The sequence below is a fragment of the Plecotus auritus genome (assembly GCF_963455305.1).
Source record: "Plecotus auritus genome assembly, chromosome: 1".
NCBI lineage: Eukaryota > Metazoa > Chordata > Mammalia > Chiroptera > Vespertilionidae > Plecotus > Plecotus auritus.
Genome location: NC_137770.1, coordinates 36,878,471 through 36,897,574, shown reverse-complemented (window position 1 = coordinate 36,897,574; position 19,104 = coordinate 36,878,471). Strand labels below are relative to the sequence as shown.

At 41.8% G+C, this 19,104-nt stretch overlaps 1 protein-coding gene across 1 annotated transcript in view; it reads left to right on the top strand.

Annotated features, from left to right (window-relative positions):
• PRKCH (protein kinase C eta) overlaps positions 1-19,104 on the top strand; it is a 223,987-nt gene that overhangs the window by 114,222 nt on the left and 90,661 nt on the right. The window contains exons 3-7 of the mRNA XM_080672043.1: positions 11,162-11,312; positions 13,245-13,279; positions 14,718-14,806; positions 16,300-16,429; positions 18,598-18,725. Coding sequence (XP_080528169.1) covers positions 11,162-11,312; positions 13,245-13,279; positions 14,718-14,806; positions 16,300-16,429; positions 18,598-18,725 — 533 coding nt within the window. The remainder of the gene's footprint in view (positions 1-11,161; positions 11,313-13,244; positions 13,280-14,717; positions 14,807-16,299; positions 16,430-18,597; positions 18,726-19,104) is intronic.

Sequence of the window (19,104 nt, the reverse complement as noted above, 5' to 3'; positions counted from 1 at the left end):
AAGTTGGCTGAGGTTCAAAGCCTTTGCATCAGTGTTGCAGGAAATTTGGTTATGTGATAAAGGTATTTTACCTTCAGCATTAGGTTTTGAATTAGTCTGTTTACAACAAGCAGTGGCGCCGAAGTTTTAAAAGTCATGTTGAATCAGCAACATGAGGGAAGCAGCATTGCTTTCATTCCAGCCATGTAGTTGGAGAAGGAAATGATTGGGCATCATATTCCTCGTGGCTAATATCCTGCAAGGTTTTTCTAAAATTATAAAATCAGAACTTGAGAGCTTAGAAGGGACCTTAGAAATCTACTAGTGGAAAAGAGAAAAAAAAATGGAAAGGGAAATGGAATTAGCCAAATTCAGGGGCAGGATTCTTTTAGTTTTCAGCAGGAAACACATGTTTATCTGGAAAAGATTTTGGTTGGACAGGTTGTTTGTATAAGAATCTTTTTTTTGTGAGGAAGGAAGACTAACCTGAACTTGGAGGCTGGGGTGAGGGTGGAGAGAGCAGTCCCTAAGCTTCCAGTGAGTGAGAAAAAAATACAGATATTTCAAATAGGAAAACCCTACTTTCACAGAGACGATATGCTAATGCTATTAGTTTACTTTTAAGTTAGTCATAATGTATATTTATTTTATAAGAAATGGTGGTTAAATGGTAACTTTAGTATTAAATGCTATAAAAACAGAAATAGCAACTTTTTAAGATATGAAAAGCTTACGTCCATACTAAAACCTGCACACAGATGTTTACAGCAGCTTTATTCATAATTGCCAAAACTTGGAAGCAACCAAGATACTTGTCAGGAGGTGAAAGGATAAACAAACTGAGGTGCATCTGGACAATGTGGGGTTATTCAGCGCTAAAAGGAAATGAACAATCAAGCCATGAAAAGTCAAGGAGAACCTTAAATGCGTATTAGTAAGTGAAAGAAGCCAATCTGAGAAGGCTACTTACTATATGATTCCAACTATATGACGCCCTAAGAAAGGCAAAAGTGTGGAGACAGTAAAAAGTCCTGTGGCTTCAGGATGTGGCGGGGGGGGGGGGGGGGGCGGGGGGGAGATGAACAGGCAAAGCACAGAGGATTTTTAAGTGGTAAAAATACTCTGTATGATATTATAATGACGGGTATATATGATTTCACACTTGTCCAAACCCATAAAACATACAGCACCGAGAAAGAGCCCTAAGGTAAACTCTAGACTCTGGGTGATATGATATGTCAGTGTAGGTTCATCCTTCCTAACGTACCATTCTGGTGAGTGATGATGATAATGGGGGAGGCTGTGCATGTGTAGTGAAGAGGGTATATGAGAATCTGTCCCTCCTCAATTTCATTGTAAACCCAAAACTGTTCTAAAAAATAAAATGTTTAAAAATTATGGGAAGATGTGTTGGGAAAATAGAGTATGACACTATTTATGTAAAATTGTATAGCTATACAGTGTATATATATTTGGCATGTTCACCAAAATATTCAAAGTGATTCAAATTATAGGAAGATTTAAGATGCTTTTTAAAAAGCAACTTTATAAGTTTTCTGTGTCATTTGAGTTTTCTATAGTGATCATATGCCCTCTTTGTGAAAAACAACAATAAAAGAGCAAAAAGTGACCTTTTACATGTTGCCTCTGCTCTGCCAGTTGAAACCATATTATGTCCTCATTGTTCTCTTACGTTAAGTTCAAAGGTTTATTGCGGGGGCAGGAGATACCATGAGTGGGACATTTTCTCCCCATTTAAACTTAGTAATGAAGGAGAAAAGAAAAATAGCCAGATAATTAGAAAATGCTTCCATTTTTAAGCATATGAAACAAAGATACCTTCTCTAACATAAGCTTAGAGTCGAAGATAATGCCATTTTGAGGTCTTTTCCAGGTAGTGAGGATGACAGTGAGAGTAATGATCCAATCCAAGTCTGATGGCACAGAAACACGTTTCCTCTGCATCCTGAAAGCTGGTGGTTATGATCCACTGAGCAATGTTTAATTTTCATTCTACAAAACTGAAGAACGAAGAAGTGGCAGCTGGGGTTCTATTGATGGATGAAACCAGTGGCGGGAAATTAAATATTTATAGAATCACACAACAGAGTAGAAATTCTCACCAGTTTTGTAAAGGGAATTGTAGGATTCTTGCTTTTAATCTTAAGGAACAGGAGGGAATTTCTGTCATTAAAAGATGTGTGCAGAGAGAGGAGTAGGCACAATACTAGTTGAAGATTATTATTGTAAGAATTTTCTTTCTATACTTGACCTCGTTCCAAAAAGAGTGTGAAGCAGCTTGTTAGGAAATATATGTAGTAGCAAAATATAAATAAGAAATCAGGACCAGGGTGAGTATAAAGTTATTCTATGACAGATGACATGAATGCCCTTCTCATATTTTCTCTCAGATCACAAAGGAAGGCTGGAAATAGAGGAGAACTAATACCCCCTCCCCTGAAGCAGCCATCAACTAATGACAGATGGGAGCGAGAGAATATATGTCCCAGTTTCCTTGTCCCTTGAGATGCTCTACCAACTCCTTGAGATCCCCACAGGAGCCCAGTCTTATGGCAAGATGAAGGGGAGGAGATGGGATCCTGAGAGCCATGGGTATCTACTGAACAGACTTAGTAGAGAAGTGTAAGATCTCCTGGCTTCTTTATTAAAGGACCCCTGGTCCTCCAAGGTTGACAACAGGGAGACCTTCCACCTAGGCAATGTGGCTAGACCTTGTAGCCCAGGTCACTTTCCTCTGGGGGGAGGGGGGGTCTCACTTTTCACTAGGACCCTCTCTTTACCATGATAGCCCCCAGAGGGTGGTGGCTTCCCTTTAATGCTCTCTCTGAAGCAGAGCTCATGCCTGGCTGGACCATGTAAACTAGGCTTAACAACAAAAACTGAACTGTACCCAGACTAATATGCACTGGATGGTCTCTCTTAACAAAGGATGGTTAACATATTCTCTATGTGCCATTACTCCTGAGTTTACTTCTAGCCTACCTCAGTCAGCCTTTGCAGGGCCTTGAAGACACCTCATTCCTGGAGCCTCAAATTCAGACTCCAGAGAGGGAGGACGTGGGGGAAAGACCAGTCTCTCCCCTGACCAAGGCCCTCCTTAAAAGTCATTTTGCTCTCTGAGGACTCATCTTTCCCTCAGATGTTGGACAGTGGAAACACCACCCTTTGGGAAAAATCTGCCCCTATTACCTTCCTATGGTTCAAATAGGACAACTACAGGCAGCCTAACTTCCATACAGGAGACTCACATAGACTGTGGCAGGGAAGCCGCCTACTAAGAGTATGACATGATCCAATCCTATTTCATAAACATAACTGGATGACTGAAGGATGGGTTGCAGAGGGGAGCAAACTTATGTAGGAGCAAAATTATTACATAGTCCAAATGAGAGGAGAAAGAATGCATTAACTGTACCCACTGAGCATGGGAAAGAGGGATCCAGTCAGATCATGGTAGGTTTAGTAGAAATTAACGATTAGTTGTGGGTGGAGAAGAAGGATCTGGAGATAACTCTTTAAGTTTTTTTCTGGGTGACTCCAATGATAGTGGTATTATTATCTAGGAGAAAGAGTGGGTTGAAGAGTGGGAAGCAGGTTCAGCCTAAAAATGTCAAGTTTTAGGTAACTTAAGAATATCTTGGAGAGATGCTGAGAAGCTACTTAGAAATAAGTTTAGTAGTTAGAAGCCAGAGCTAGAGCCACAGATTTGGGAGTCCTCAGTGTACAGCCAATTCTTAGAAGCCAAGAGAACATATGAGATCTCTGAGGAGATGAATGAGCATCCATACAGACCAGGAGAATGATGTACAAAGAACCCGGGGATACACAGTGAAGGTTGGGTGGAAGAGAAGAGCTGGTAAAGGAGAAATTGTAGTGAGAGGAACCAGATGTTGTTGGAGCCAAGGTCTCTTTCTTTAAGGACTAGAAAGAGAGAGTTTGTACTTTGAACAGGACTCAAATACCAGAGGTGAAGAAGATAACAGTGGCGTGAGAGGCCTTTTCTTTTTTTTTAAATATATTTTATTGATTTTTACAGAGAGGAAGGGAGAGGGATAGAGAGTTAGAAACATCGATTAGCTGCCTCCTGCACACTCCCTTACTGGGTAGGTGCCCGCAACCAAGGTACATGCCCTTGACTGGAATCGAACTTGGGACCTTTGAGTCCGCAGGCCGATGCTCTATCCACTGAGCCAAACCAGTCAGGGCCTTTTCTTGGCTCTTGATGGAACTCTGGTCACTTGGATCCAGGCTCTGTTCTGATCTTTCTGCTGACAGATGGTTGGAGTGATGTGTGAGGATGGGATCGGCTTTCATGGTGTGATGAGCCATGCATCCTAGTCAAGAGGGTCAGTCTAGTAACACATTATTTTTCTCTCCTGCTTGTGCCCACGATGCTCATCCTCATTTGTTTGCATGGTAGTAGGTATTGATGTAGGCTGAGCTTCCTCAGAGGGAGCCAGGTCCCTGAGAAACACCCGTGTATAGCTCCTGTAGAGTCAGGTCTCATAATATACTGCGTCTAATAACTCTGTCTGAATTTGGAAATTATTAGGAGTCATGTGTTTAAACTCTTTTCAAAACCAGTCAGTACTACTCAGTGCCATTGGGTGGTGGTGCGGGGTGGGGGGGGGTTTCGCTTGCCCTTTTTAAAACATCGACACCCTTTGTTGCAACCTTTGTGACTAGTGCTGGCACAAATTCCAGGATCCCTCTCCCTCCTGGTTCAATAAGTCTTCCTTCTTCTTTTCTAAGCAGCTGCTAATCTCAGCCCATTTATGAAGTCTTTCTTACTTAATCAGAGGACTGGGTATGCCACTCCTGTGATTCTCTCATCACTCAACACCCACTAAATGCTCTCACCCCCTGGTTGTGTGTACTTGTTGTAAAGACTCATGTAAGTTACATATTTGCTTAATGCATGTCCTAATCTTTCTCTGTTTATATCATTATTGTCTCAGACAGGAATCATCTAAGTTTAAATTGTTATGCACCATTCTTTATGCACACAATTCTGTAATCAGATGGTTGCTTATTCGTGGGTTTGATGACAATAGCAAAATTATCTCCCTATCATATCTCATTACCCTTTCAGGGATATATGTTGGAGACATAAACAACATAATGCTTTCTGGTTCTTTTTTGACTACTAACTTTCGGTCAACTCTAAGGTTTTCCTGTTTGCTTTTCTCACAGTTATTCCCTCCCATGTGCACAGATGATAAAACCAATATCTCAGGAAGAAGAAAAAAAGACATTTGATAGCATAACGCAGTCCTTCAACAATAGCAAATAGAGTCTGGCGTCCCCACTTCTATCATTGGCTGCTTGACCTCTCTTAACCTTCCTGTTAGTTTCTGTTTCCTCACCAGAAAATGTATTACTTTCCAGGAGACCCAGTGTTAATAAAGGACAAAGTACAGTGCGATGTTACCCAGAGCCTTGGGATAAAACAAGAGTGGGGGGTACTTGTCATTCTGGCACTAGCTAGCTGGGTGAACCTTGGCTATGGTGTTCAACTTCTCTGAGTAATGGTTTCCTAAGTATTGATTTCTAGGCAATGAGGTGGTTGAATTAAAAATTCCTCCTATTCCTAGACCTCTGTGATAGTTGGAAGTAGGGATTTAACAGCTGTTATAATAGGTAACACTTAGTTGCTACCTGCCAGGTGCTTATCTAATTATGCTACAGATTTTAGCAAGTCCTCAGAATGGCCCTGTGAGGAGGGTTCTCTTGCCCTTCATGTGCAACCAATGAGGAAACTGAAGCATGGGAGATTAAACCACTTGCCCAAGGTCATCCAGTTTATAATGGGGAGAAGCAGGGTTCATGTCTGGCTCTGGATCCTGTGCCCTGGACCGCCACAATCTTGGCCCCTAAAAGACAAGCCACAGATGGGAGTAAACCTCAGTGCCTTTGAAATGAAGCAAGGTCAGCTTAAAGTTCAGTCACATTTGATGCCGAATGCACGTTATTTCCTTTATGCATTTTATATCAGTGATTCTGTACTTTAAAAAGTGCCATGTCATACAATTTCCTTCTCTGATTTAATTTGCTTGCCGTCATTGGAAAGTGAGGGTCTATGATCTTTGCTTTTGGCTCCCATCAGAATTTTTCAGAAGTGCTTGCATAGACTTCTCCTGTTAGAATGCAAAGCCTTCAGTTCAGGGACCTACAAAAAGACTTAAGAATGCTATTACTGTTTTTTGGTGTGTTTTTTTTTTAGATAAAGTTAAAGCAGTTTTATAGAGACTTCAGAGACATTCCTCCCCCACAAAGCTTCATGTTAGCAACACAAGTTTAAGTCCAGCAAAATTTTTGCAATAAAAACATACCCTGGGCTATTTTGGTGACTCCAAATCCCGTGTGTTGTAAAGTTCTTCAAAAGAATTTATGGGATGACAATCATTTTTTTTTTTTTTTACGAAATAGAATTTATATCAAAATAGTTCAACTTCATTATATCTGACATAATTGTTCTCCACCCTGTTGGTGGGATGGCTTGTGAAAACCAACTCAGGTCAGGGCTCCAGGCCCGAGTGCCTCTGGCTCTGGAATGCATTTCCACACTGGGGCACGGAGCCAGCTTCCTATTTACTTAGAGGCGTTGATCGCCTCAGGAGCAAAACAGAAGTCGTGATGCAAGTTTTGGCTGCAAAGCATGTTAGGGTTGCCTGACATGTTCAACTAACACGTGACCTGAAAGTTCTCAAAGCCCCAGTTGGTTTAAGGCAAACCCGGATTAAACACCCTTTGTAGTCCTTTTAACACAGTCCTAAGTCAACAGGAGGGTGCAAGCGATGAGGAAGCTCGAATTGCACACTGTGAACGCTGTGAAGAGGGTTCATCGTGCAGTATGAACGCGCTCTCTTCCTGTTCATGGCGTCAACCAAGGGGAGCGTTTCAGAGAAAGCCATAGGTTTCTTAAATGACCAGATGTCTTGCAAATTCCCAGGTGTGTGAGAGCACATGCATGAGTGTGTTTGCTTTTTAAACAAAAAGAGGGCCACGTGCAAAAGAATACGCACAGAAAAGGGGAAGAGCGATTAGTTACAATGGCCATGTATGAGGTGCTTGTGAGGCACCTGGAATACAGAGGTGAAAGGGACACAGCCCCCAGTGTTGTGAGGATAAGAGAAAAGATTGAGGTGCACTCCTAGGTTACCATGGGAAAAAGGGGGTGGGGGGATCATGTCACCTTGATTCAGGAATTGGGTGAGGCTACTCAGGCTCCGAGGCAGATAAAGAAAGTTTAATTGAACTAGTTAAGAAACATAACTAGGGAAGGGCATTCCAGGCGGGGTGACAGGCAGTGGCGGAGGAATGAAGGGAGTGCCTACAGCTATAAGCAGTTTCTTCCTAAGTCCTTCTGGCTATAAGAAATCACCAGGAAAATTCCTAGGGAATGATATTGCTATGGTAATAGTTGTTGAGGGGGGAAAAGAATTCCATTTATGAAATATTAAAAATGCAAGTGAGCTGACCTTTTAACCAGTCTTTGTAGTATTAAGGGATTAAATAAATAAATTCTCGGTAATTAGACCCCTAGGGAGGATTTAATTTGCATCTAGATGTGATATGTTGAGTAATTCAATACAAGTTTTGTACTGGTCAGCACTGGGATCTCAGGTTGGTGATAATATAAGCTAGATAGGGTGATACCATGGGGCCAATTTTTATCATCTGCCACAAGGGAACCTTAAAATCTGTTCGTTTTTTGGTTCCTAAATGGCTATTGTGGAAGAGAGCAATACAATGGAGTGACTCTTCCTATGTAACCTTCATCTAAAATTGTAAGAATTTCTCAGGAATATTGATTGTGACACTATCTCCACGGGGGTAAAGGGCTGAGGGCAGGGGTCTGTTTTATCTTCTTTTGACAGAAGCAAAACCTGAGAATAGAAGTAATTAGATTGCTTGCTGAAGATTTTACACACACACACCAAAAAACTGAAGCAGGCATAATTTTGGACCCTCTGAAGGCATTGGTGTCTTAGCCTAATTTATTTTGGCTATTTCTGCATTTCATTCTTTGAGATTCTTGTGAAAACCCTACCTTTTACTGTTAGAAAGAATGTAGCAATTATATGTATATAGGGTATATTCTTGTTTTCTGATATTCTTTATAGGAAAAAATGTATTAAGTTAAATTGCTAAATGAAAAGAAATGTGTATGTAAGACATTATCAGGTATTGTCTAATGCATGCCCAAAAAATGATGGTTGACCCTTGAACAACACAGGTTTGAACTGTGTGGGTTCACTAATAAGTGAATTTTTTTTTCAATAAATACTGTAAATCTATTTTCTCTTTTTTATGATTCTCTTAACATTTTTTCTCTAGCTTTATTGTAAGAATATAATATGTAATACATATAACATAGAACATTAATTGACTGTTAATGTTATTGGTAAGACTTATAGTCAACAGTAGGCTATTAGTAGTTAAGTTTTTGGAGGAGTGAAAAGTTATACATGGATTTTTGACTGCATGGGGTAGGGGGTGTCTATGCCCTGAACACATTCTGTTCAAGGGTCCTGTGCCTAGTTTTGTGCTAAACACTTTGAATGCATTACTTCATCCAGTCCTTGGAAAAACCTATGAGGAAAGCACTTCCTGGTTTATCTTCTAGTCTTACTTTTCTAAAGGTTTGTGGTTGTGGGTGTTTTTTGTGTTGTTGTTTTTTCAACCTCTATTGAAATGATCATACTTATTTTCTTTCACCTGCTACTACAGTAAGATGTAATAATGGATTTTCTAATACACTCATTGTTATGCTCCTAGGAAAATTCACACTTGGTCACGTGGTTTTTCTAAGTTAATGCCGAATAGTATAGAAATTCCCAGTTATCTAAGTGTAATTGCTACTGGGCAAAGTCTACATAAAATGAATCCTTCAAACTGAGGACTAAGTTTTGTTAATAGTTAAGAAGTGGAAGAAGGGTTTTGAAAAATGAAACTAAAATTATGGAAGTATTATATTGAACAAATTTTGTTATTTTTCTCTAGGCTCTAATTTTTAGAATAAAATATTTTTTTAGACAATTTTATTATGTCATAATACTCCCTATTTTAAATTTTTATAGTACAGTTGTAAATAGGATCTTTTTTAACAAGTGTTTGAGGCATCATTATTTCTCAGGGGTCTTTACTTATATGTCGACATTCAAATTATTGTCTCTTAAAATGCTTATCATGTCATATTGTGTATCAAACGTCTTTTGTTCAGTTGTTAACTGATCTGCCTCTGCCAGAGCCTTTTACCTGCCATTGGCTTTGGGTACAGATTCCCAAACATCACTTTCCCTAGGCTGCATGAAAGTTCTTCAACTTGTGCAAGATTTTCAACTTTACTTTGCAGTTTATATTACATATCTGTCACATACATTACCACATCCAATAAACGGAGAAGCCAGTGTGAAGGGCAGGAAAAAATGCTGCTATTAAGTGGAAAGGAATATTTGTGTTGGGGGCTAATTATAAGAGAATAGGAAAGCAAAGACCCCATAACATGACAATACTCAGCAATATTTTCTTAGTGTTTTTCTTTTCTATTCACTTTTTAGTTACACAAACTTCAATAAGGAAGACCCCTGCATCATATTTATGAGAGAGAGCTTGATATATAAGCAGAAGGGGGGGTACTTTTACTGGGGTCCATAATTGGAATTTAGATGGTCTAGAAACTTGATGAGAAAGAAAATTTTTTCTCCTATAATGTAAATTAGCATTTTCTTCCACTTATAAACAAACCACAGTGCTATTAGCTGTGCTTCTGTTGTAACAATAGAAGTCACAGATTATTTCCATATTATGTTACAATTTTCACAGATATTATGAAATGCAGTTTATCCATATCACTACTATAAAATTATTATAATGACCAGGTCTGCCACTAAGTATTTAATTTGTAAAGGAAGCGCATATATTAATCTATCTCACTTAAAGTATATTTTGATACATGATTTTCTTTGCAATCTTATGTATCTTAGTTTCTTAGATTAGAAAGCTTCATTCTGATAAGAGATCCATTAAGCGTCACGGATTCTTTAAAGGATCAATGACATAAAAAAAATGATGATTAACCTTGATTTCTTTTTTTTCCTGTTACATCTTAGACTATATTAATTATATCTTTTATTCCTAGTGTTGTCTCCCAGTTTCCTTTAAAATTGGGCTCTTTCCTTCTTTCTCTCTCCTGAAACCAGTTTAAACACTATCTTGTCCTTAAAGCTGTAAAACAGTTCCCCCATGAAACCATCTGGGCCTGGGTGGTGTTTGAGAGGCAGCCCTTAGAAAAGTTTCTCCATTTCTTCCCCCAAAAGGAGTCTACTTGGTTTATTTAGCTCTTCTTCAATACATTTTGGTAATTTGTATTTTCATAGAAATCTATTTCTTCCAGGTTTAAAAATGTATAAGCAACTTATTCTTACATGATTCCTTCATTTTCCTTTGCATCAGTGGTGAATTTAAAAGCAGTATTGAAGACGTCATTTTTATTTTATTAATCACAAGTCTATCTATTTTGGAAAAGTTCTAGTATAATTATGTGGGAGACATCATTTACTGTCTTTAGATGGTGCATTGTTTTCAGAGTCTTAAATTAGGAGCCACTGTTTCAAAAATGTGAGGTTAGAAAATGAACTTTGCACCTCTTCCAGGTTAATTTCTATTTATTCCCAGTTACCAGAGGTGGGTTGGGACTGATGCTTTGGGGCCGCTCTCTCAGTGTGCTGTGAGCAGTTCCCTCACTCACTTTGTAAGGACCCCAAAATGAAAGCCGAATATGAGAAACCCTGTTCCACCAGCCAGTAGCTGTACCCATTAGATGGACTGAGTCCCAGACAGCGGGACCGGGGCTAGGAGACCTTACTGCTGCACATACTGGAGCATCGGGACCTTGGGAAGCCCGTGGTCTGTGCCGGGGGGACTGACCCAAGAAAGCCAGCTGTAACCAGGCAGCGGGAACCTCAAGGGTCACATAGGTCTAACCTTAAGAATTAAAAGTCTTAAGGTCTCTAGAAAAGCATGATGATTTGCTGAGGTGTTTTGCATCTTGAAAAAAGAAAAAATAATTTAGGGAGTAGTTTGGACTATCAAACTTGCTCAAACATCAAGTGCAGGTAGATTCATTACACATTTTCCCCTTTCTTTTAATGTGCAGCCACTCTCCAGAGAGACCGAATCTTCAAACATTTTACCAGGAAGCGCCAAAGGGCTATGCGAAGGCGAGTCCACCAGATCAATGGACACAAGTTCATGGCCACGTACCTGCGGCAGCCCACCTACTGCTCTCACTGCCGGGAGTTTATCTGGTAAGAGATCCCTGACTTCTCTCCTAAGTCCCATCTCAGAAGGAGAAAACAGTTTCATATCTGCAGCATGAATGGAGGGCTACATTTTTGTGCGAATTTCTGTCATTTCGTTTAAGGCAGAGGCACTTGGTTCAGAGTAATTTCTGAATATCAATCAGTTACTTTGTATTCTGTTTTTTGTTGTGTTTGTGTGTGTGTGTGTGTGTGTGTGTGTGTGTGTGATGACTTTGGACTTTATACCTTTCAGCAGTCATAATCCAAGGTTAGTTGGTGTTTCTATCATTTTTAACCAAGAATAGAGTCTTGTCTAAATGAAAAGCCCTACCCTGGATGTTGATAAGAGGCCTACAAATGTGCTATCACAGCTGTAGTCTTTAGGAGAAAGTTCCGACTGCATTTTCTGTTGGAAAGATCAGAAGCTGCAGCATCTTTGAGCCCACTTTCTCCTTTGCAGCAGTCTGTGCATTCTGGTTAGCTGAGGCCCCTCCTCTCCCTGTGGTTTGCTGACCCAAAGGGTGACTGTCCGTTCACACCATTCTGCTTCCCTCCTTCCTGTGACCTGCCAGCCCTGTAGGCATTTGTGGGGACAACCTGTGACCTCAACTAAGGTTCTCAAAGGAAACTTATTTGTTAATTTCACTAAATTTTTTTCCACACCAAGGAAACATTAACTCCCACCCAACTAGCCTTGTCTGCCCTCTCCCTCCCTCTCCCTCTCCCCCTTTCTCTCTCTCTCTCATACACACACACAATATTGGTATATGCGTTACATATACATGGTTAAAAGTATGAGCTCTGGAATTCAATATCATCACCAACTAGATGTGTGAACATAGACAAGTTATATAACCCATTAGTGTCTCCTCAGTAAAAAAATGTATGTTTTTATTGATTTCAGAGAGAGGAAGGGAGAGTGAGAGACAGAAACATCAATGATGAGAGAGAATCATTAATTGGCTGCCTCCTGCATACCCGCTACTGGGGATTGGGCCTGAAACCCCAGAATGTGCCCTGCCTGGGAATGGAACCCTGACCTCCTGATTCATGGTTCAATGGTCAACCACTGACCACACTGGTCAGGCTGTATAATAAACTTTTATATAGCGAGTAAAGTGCCAGGCCCTATTCTTAGTATTTTTCCTTACCAACTCTTTTTATCTTCATGATAACCCTATGAAGGAGGTCCTGTGACCATTATCCCTCTTTATAAGCAAACTATGGCTCAAAGAAGTTAACAACCTGCCCTAAGTCACACTCAGGCCGCCTGGCTTCAGGGTCTTTGCTCTTAGATCATATATCCTGTTGGCTTAGTAAAATGTGGCCTTTGTTCATTGGAGTAAGAATTATATCACCACCACCAGAGCCCATCTTGGGGAGAGAGAGAGATGAAAGCTGTGGGCATGATGGACATATTGTGGCCGCACTTACTTCTGCTCTCCTGGACTCTGGGGTGATGTGGGCAGCAGGGAGAGAGAGGGCGCTTCAGGTCAGGCAGCTGCGTTGGGCTCATCTGTTTGTATGTGTACCTGCATCCATTTACTTCACCCTCTGCATATCTTTGTGTGAATGGGAGAGAGAATGCCATGCAAGGTGGTGCAGTGACACTTCAGGCTGAGGCTCAGACACACACACAGAGGAGGGTTGGTTTTCAGGAGGGTTTGGGAGATTGCCATAGAGGCAGTGGAATGAGAATTGCCAATACCCACTCGTTTCTATCATCTAGAACCTCCTAATCCATCACATGGTTTCCTCTGTGTCTTGTGCTAATAAACAAGGGCTCAAGAAGCACATATCCCTGCTTCTTCTCTGAAAATGTGTTTTTCATCAAAGACTAGAGGATGAAATTTATGTTCCTTAAGTACTGTAGTTATAGGAGCATTCTTGCTGAAATATTCAACTGATGGTAATTTTTTTCTCTGTTGTCTTGAACAGGGGAGTATTTGGAAAACAGGGTTATCAATGCCAAGGTAAGAAAATGTTTTTAAAGCTACAGTTAATCTTGTTCCGATGTTAAAAAGTGTTTATAGCAAGAGGAAACAGGATGTATTCCATTAATATTGCAATAACTCTCTGAAGGTCACATGAGACACCCCCCCCCCCCCACACACACACACAATAGAATTATGTACAATTCCTTAGTTTTATTTAAATTTTGGCTATTTTTTAAAATATGTTTTGATTGATTTCAGAAAGAGGAAAGGAAAGGGGGGGAGAGAGAGAAACATCAACAATGAGAGAGAATCATTGATCGCCTGTCTTCTGCATGTCCCACACTGGGGATCAAGCGTGTGCCCTGGTTCGTTGAAAAAAATCAATAAAATTGATAAGCCTCTAGCCAAGCTAACTGAAAAAAAGCCAACATGCCTCCGAATAAAGGATTTTCTTTGTGAATGATGGTTTTGAGATCCCCTCATATAAAAAGATCAGTTCTCTGGGAAGGTTCAATCTGGTTCTTCTGAGAATTCCATCTGATGAAAGCTATATTGGTCTTAAAGTATAGTTCTATTTGTTGACATGTCATCTGTCTTTATGTATTTAATCCTAAAAGCTCCCACATGTCTTGAAAGATCTTTAAAATTATGCATATTTTCAGACTGCTTCATTGCACATGTTCATCCTCTACATCTGCATGATGTCAGATGTCTAGATGAAAATGAAAAAGTTATTCAGAAAGTTCTAAATATTCAAACGGTTGATTATATCATTCTGCAGATATTTAATGAATGCCTACTTTGTTCAAGGCATCATGCTGGCTTGGAATTCTGAGGGCATTAAAGGCTATAGGTGGACAATTTGAAATGAGGGGGCAGGCTAAAGGTACGAGGTTGGAGGAGGGAAAGACGGCTTCAGCCTAGAACGGTAACCACGGTGGTGTATTTTCATGGAAGAGACATTTGTAAAAGTTGTGTTGTTATAAATCTAAGATTTAGTCAGGTGATAGGATTGGGAAGGGCCTAGAGAGAGTGTAGAGGGAGGGTGAAGCCTTGCCCCCAGAAGAGCAAGAGTCTTGTTTTTATTGGAACAAAGAACTCCCTTAGAAAAAATATGACCCATAAGCTTGGGATAGACTTTGGGGGGCCTGGCTGGAAGATTTGAAAGCTATTGATTGACAGTTCAGCTCAAGGGGTGAGGTAACTAAAATCATGCTGTGAGAAGATTCCTCTGGAGATGGGGACAGGAAGGATGAATTAAGCTCAGGACTTGAATAAGTGTAGTTTAGCATGAGCAAAGGCCCAGTTAGGACGCTGGTAAAGAAAATAGGGAGGACAGGAGCACTGGCTTCTATCCTGTGGGCCGGATATCCAAATAAGCACCTTGGCTTGATGCAGCCCTTGTTGACTCCAGTGTCACTGACAAGACGGTGAGCCTCCGATAAATGAGTTAATTGTGGATTTAATTTCCTAGTGTGCACCTGTGTCGTCCATAAGCGCTGCCATCATCTAATTGTTACAGCCTGCACTTGCCAAAACAATATTAACAAAGTGGATGCAAAGGTAAGAGGATAGCAGTTTGCTAATTAGGTACCTGCATGATCTTTCTCTCTCTCTCCTTCTTCTCCCTCTCCCTCTCTTTTTCTCTTTTTCTTCTTCCCTCCAATTCCCACGCTCCTTGATGCCAATGGTGGGATCAGAATGGAAATTTCTCTCCTTTTTACTTTATGGCATTTGTACTTCTGTACTTGTGTAGCATGACCTGTCCTTGAGATGATCCCTTTAGTGATCACCTGGGTATAGGCAGGAGGGGTTCAGTTCTTCTGATTTGAAGAGAGCTTTGAAGGAGTGAAAAGATCGTGAGTTTGGCATCAGATGACTAGGATCTGAGTGCAGAATCATCCTGTGCTAGCTAGCTTCTCTCTCAGCCTCATCTTTAAAATGGGAGCAATGCTCTTCTCATGAAATTTTTGTGATGGTTAAACAAGATGGAAATGATGTGATGAGTATGCTCTTAACTATAAATTGTGTTTCCTAAATAAGGTGACTGTTGCCTTATTCTAGCCTCTCAAGACATTTCAGGATGGATGCATATCTGTACATGAGTGACCCTCACTCGTGCCACTTGCATCCCATTGAGCAGGGGTGGGCATTATTCCAAACTCTGGAGGTAGAAAGCGGGATGGTTGCTGACAATTAGCTGTGGATTTACAGACACATTGGAATGTCTGACTCTGGGACTCACTGGTTCTTTATTGTCCACAGACTAGGATTGCTAAAGAGTACAAAGAGAGGAGTGTGTTCTCTCTTTCATGAGAAAGAGGTCAGAAAAGTTGCAAGAGGAGTAATAATTGCCTCATTCTTTGGGTGTGTGGATGTGTTGTTGTTGCTCTAAATTGTGACATAAACCATAGAGCCCATGCCTAGTCTAAATATTTGCTGGAAATAGTGAGATTACACTTGACCTTAGCCAAAAGGCCGGGAAGTGCTTGTATGTGAGATTAAACCTTTGCACTCAGAGGTCAGGATGCAAATACCACATAAAGGCTGGAAGAGCTGAATGTCCCTTGATCGTCACCTTGGAATGAATTCCTTCTGTGGTCCCATGTGCTCTGAGTGCCACCTTCTCCCACCCCCACACACACCTTTTGACACAATTTCTGGAAGAACGTGTGATGATAGCAAGTCTATGTAGTCTATGAAAGACCTGTTTAATCCTGAAGTTAAAAAGTTCTAGGAAATAGATATGGGTGTGAGGGCACTGGCAGAGAGAGAAACACAGCCTGAATATAAAAGAGGAAAGGAAAATTTTCATTTCTGTTTATCTCTCCAAATGGTGAACAGTCTAATTAATCCATGCCACATGTTTCTCTCCAGTCCTTCTCATTAGGAAATGTGCTTAGTCTGCTCAGTAAGGCCCAAGTAATTACTTGTGGCTGAGCAGTAAAATAATATACCAGCTCGGGGGTCATAGTAACACTCCGTGTTTGGTAGGCTCCGGTTACAGGTTTTACCAAAGATGTTGATTTAGCTCTTCCCCTGTTTCCTTTTTACAGATCGCTGAACAGAGGTTCGGAATCAACATCCCGCATAAGTTCAACATCCACAACTACAAAGTGCCAACATTCTGCGATCACTGTGGCTCCCTGCTCTGGGGGATAATGCGACAAGGACTTCAGTGTAAAAGTGAGTTGCTGGGCACCCACTTCTTCATGAGGCCACCAGGATGCAGGCTTTTGGAATTCTGTAGGTTCAGAATCTGACCCTGGACTGATGGTTTTAGATCCTTTGTCAATTAACATCTTAGTAGTTCTATAATTGTGTGTCCCTTGTCAGGCATGGACAGGGAGCTATGTTTGATTCACAGATTTCCTAACCATGGAATACTAAGTCAGTTGCTAATCTCAATATTCTAGCTATTTAGTGCTGAGTATAGACTCGTCCCTGTGTATTTTAATAGGTGTTTAAAAAGCGGGGGGTGGGGGTGGGGGTGGGGGTGCGGAATGGGATCTTCATCAGAAATGGAAGGGGTAGGAAGTGAGTTCGCCCAAAAGAGAAGCTTGGGTGATGAGTAAGGCCTGGCAGGAGAGTAGGTCTGGTGACCTCACCGAGATGAGCAGGAGGTGAGTTGTAAATGGAACTCAAGCTGCCCTGCTCTCTTCAAAGGAGTATGTGGTAGAGATGGAGGTAGGTGGAGTGAAGGACACTTAACTTCTCTCACTGTGCCCAGTGGAACACACTCTTGACGCTTTTGCCTCAGCAAAGGTTCTGGGCATAAGGGCTGACCCCTGTCCAGTTAGGAGTTGGAGAGCTCTTGGCCTTGCATCACCTCCCATTGAGTGTTGCTATGACAGTCTGGTTGTCATGGGTGCACTGTTGAAATACGTGTGAATTTCATCCAGATGCTTGAGACACACCCTGAGTCACGAGGGGAGGCATCCGGTCAGCTTCCATGGACTGCCTGGACTTCCCAAGCCTGCTTCTGTCAACAAAAAGGGACCGGTCACTTGTTTTCAAAAGGGCGATTCTTTTCTCTTTCTAGGACACCATTTCATAATACTTATTTCATCTAATCAAGACAGTCGGTTCATGTGTAGCTTTGGCTTTGGCCTGCCTGATCCTGCGCTGGATGGTCTCCCCTGGGGGTGGGTTTCCAACATGAAAGTCATGTTCTGCTTTTGTGTAGTTGTTGCTGCCAGGCGGAGCCACGCGTGGGGCTCATCAGCATCGTTCTTGTCCCTGGTGGCCCTGAGGGTAGCAAACATACAGTGATCTGGCTCTTACAGTTTGTGCTTTTATTGTCACCTGCGGCTTTAGAAAGGCCACTGGAGGCTTGTGTGTCCCCATAGCAGCTTCCTCAAGGGAAAGAGGGGGACTTCCCATGGAGCTCGTAAAGGGTAGCCTCAGGGCCCCTCCCTTGCAAGGACACCCCCAGAGTCCTCCACTCGACTGGAGGTTCTTTTTCTGAAAGACCTCACCGCACCCTAAATTACATAAACCCAGGCCCCCAAAACCTGAACTGCATCTCTGCTCGTGTCCAGAGATGCAGGGACCCTCCCAAAATGGGTTCGTTGCTGCTGCTTTGGGGCCCCTCCCATCAGCAGGCTGCGGGAGGGAGCTGGATCAGAACTTTTTGCTGGTGAAACCTCAGGTCCTTCGTCATCCCAAGTCAGTTTCCTCTGCACAGGAGTCTAGCTTGCTTCACTCTCCTCTTCCGACTGCCATTTACCGTGACCTTTAAAAACCTGACTCCGCCCCCCCACCCTCATGAAGAAGTTAGAACCGCAGGCTGAAAGCTCTGAGAACCACACCCCACAGGATGCAGGCTGTGAGGGCTCTGACCACAACAATACTCAGAAAGAAAGCTTCACTTAGAGGTTTTTCTCTCCCAAACACCATTTCCATCCTGTTTGAACAGCAATCTCCATGCGGCCTGTAGGCTGCCACCTTTTATTGAGAGAGAGAAGGCAAAGCGTAGTCAGTTGGCATGATTCTTGTTACTCAATTGACAATTGATGGGACGTTCTCATCTCTATTGAATCGTACTGTTAAATCGGCAGTAGCTGTTACACATGATTTAGATGCATGCCTTTCATCAAGTCACAGTGGGAGGAAAATGTATTTGAAATTTATTATTCTTCAGTATGCCAGGCTTTCTGCTTCTGCACAAAGCAGAAATAGATGAAAATGCCAGGGGTTGTTATGAGTGTTAAGTTTAATTTTATGAGAAGGTGGCGGTGTTGTTCAGCTCATACAATTCCTCTGTCAGTGTGGTGCCGGTCGTTAGCATTCTCCTTCGCTGTGCACATTGCCCTGGGTCCTCTCTGAGTGTGGTTCCCTTCTCTCCCCTGCAGTCTGTAAAATGAATGTGCACATCCGGTGTCAGGCGAACGTGGCCCCAAACTGCGGGGTGAATGCGGTGGAGCTGGCCAAGACGTTGGCTGGGATGGGCCTCCAACCTGGAAATATTTCTCCAACCTCGGTGAGACTTGCTTTCTTTCACGATGGCATTCAAGAGTTGTTCAGATGTGGTAAGCCTGAAGGAGCGCACGTGGCATAATCAAAGTCCCTAATCTCAGCAAACACAATAAACAGATTTATTGCATTTTTAAAGAGCAGTTTGTTCCGTGAATCAGAGTCTATATCTACACTAATAAAAGAGTAAAATGCAAATTGACCATACCTTCACAAAACCCACCAGCCAATTAAGAGTGAGTATGCAAATTAACCCAACAAAAAATGGTGGGTTAATTTGCATACGCAGGCACTGAGCGGCCGGGGGCGGGGCGGGATGCAGGCTTTCTACACTGCCCCAGCCACTCCGGGCCTCTGGGTAGCATGGGAAGGCAGAAAGGCGGCTC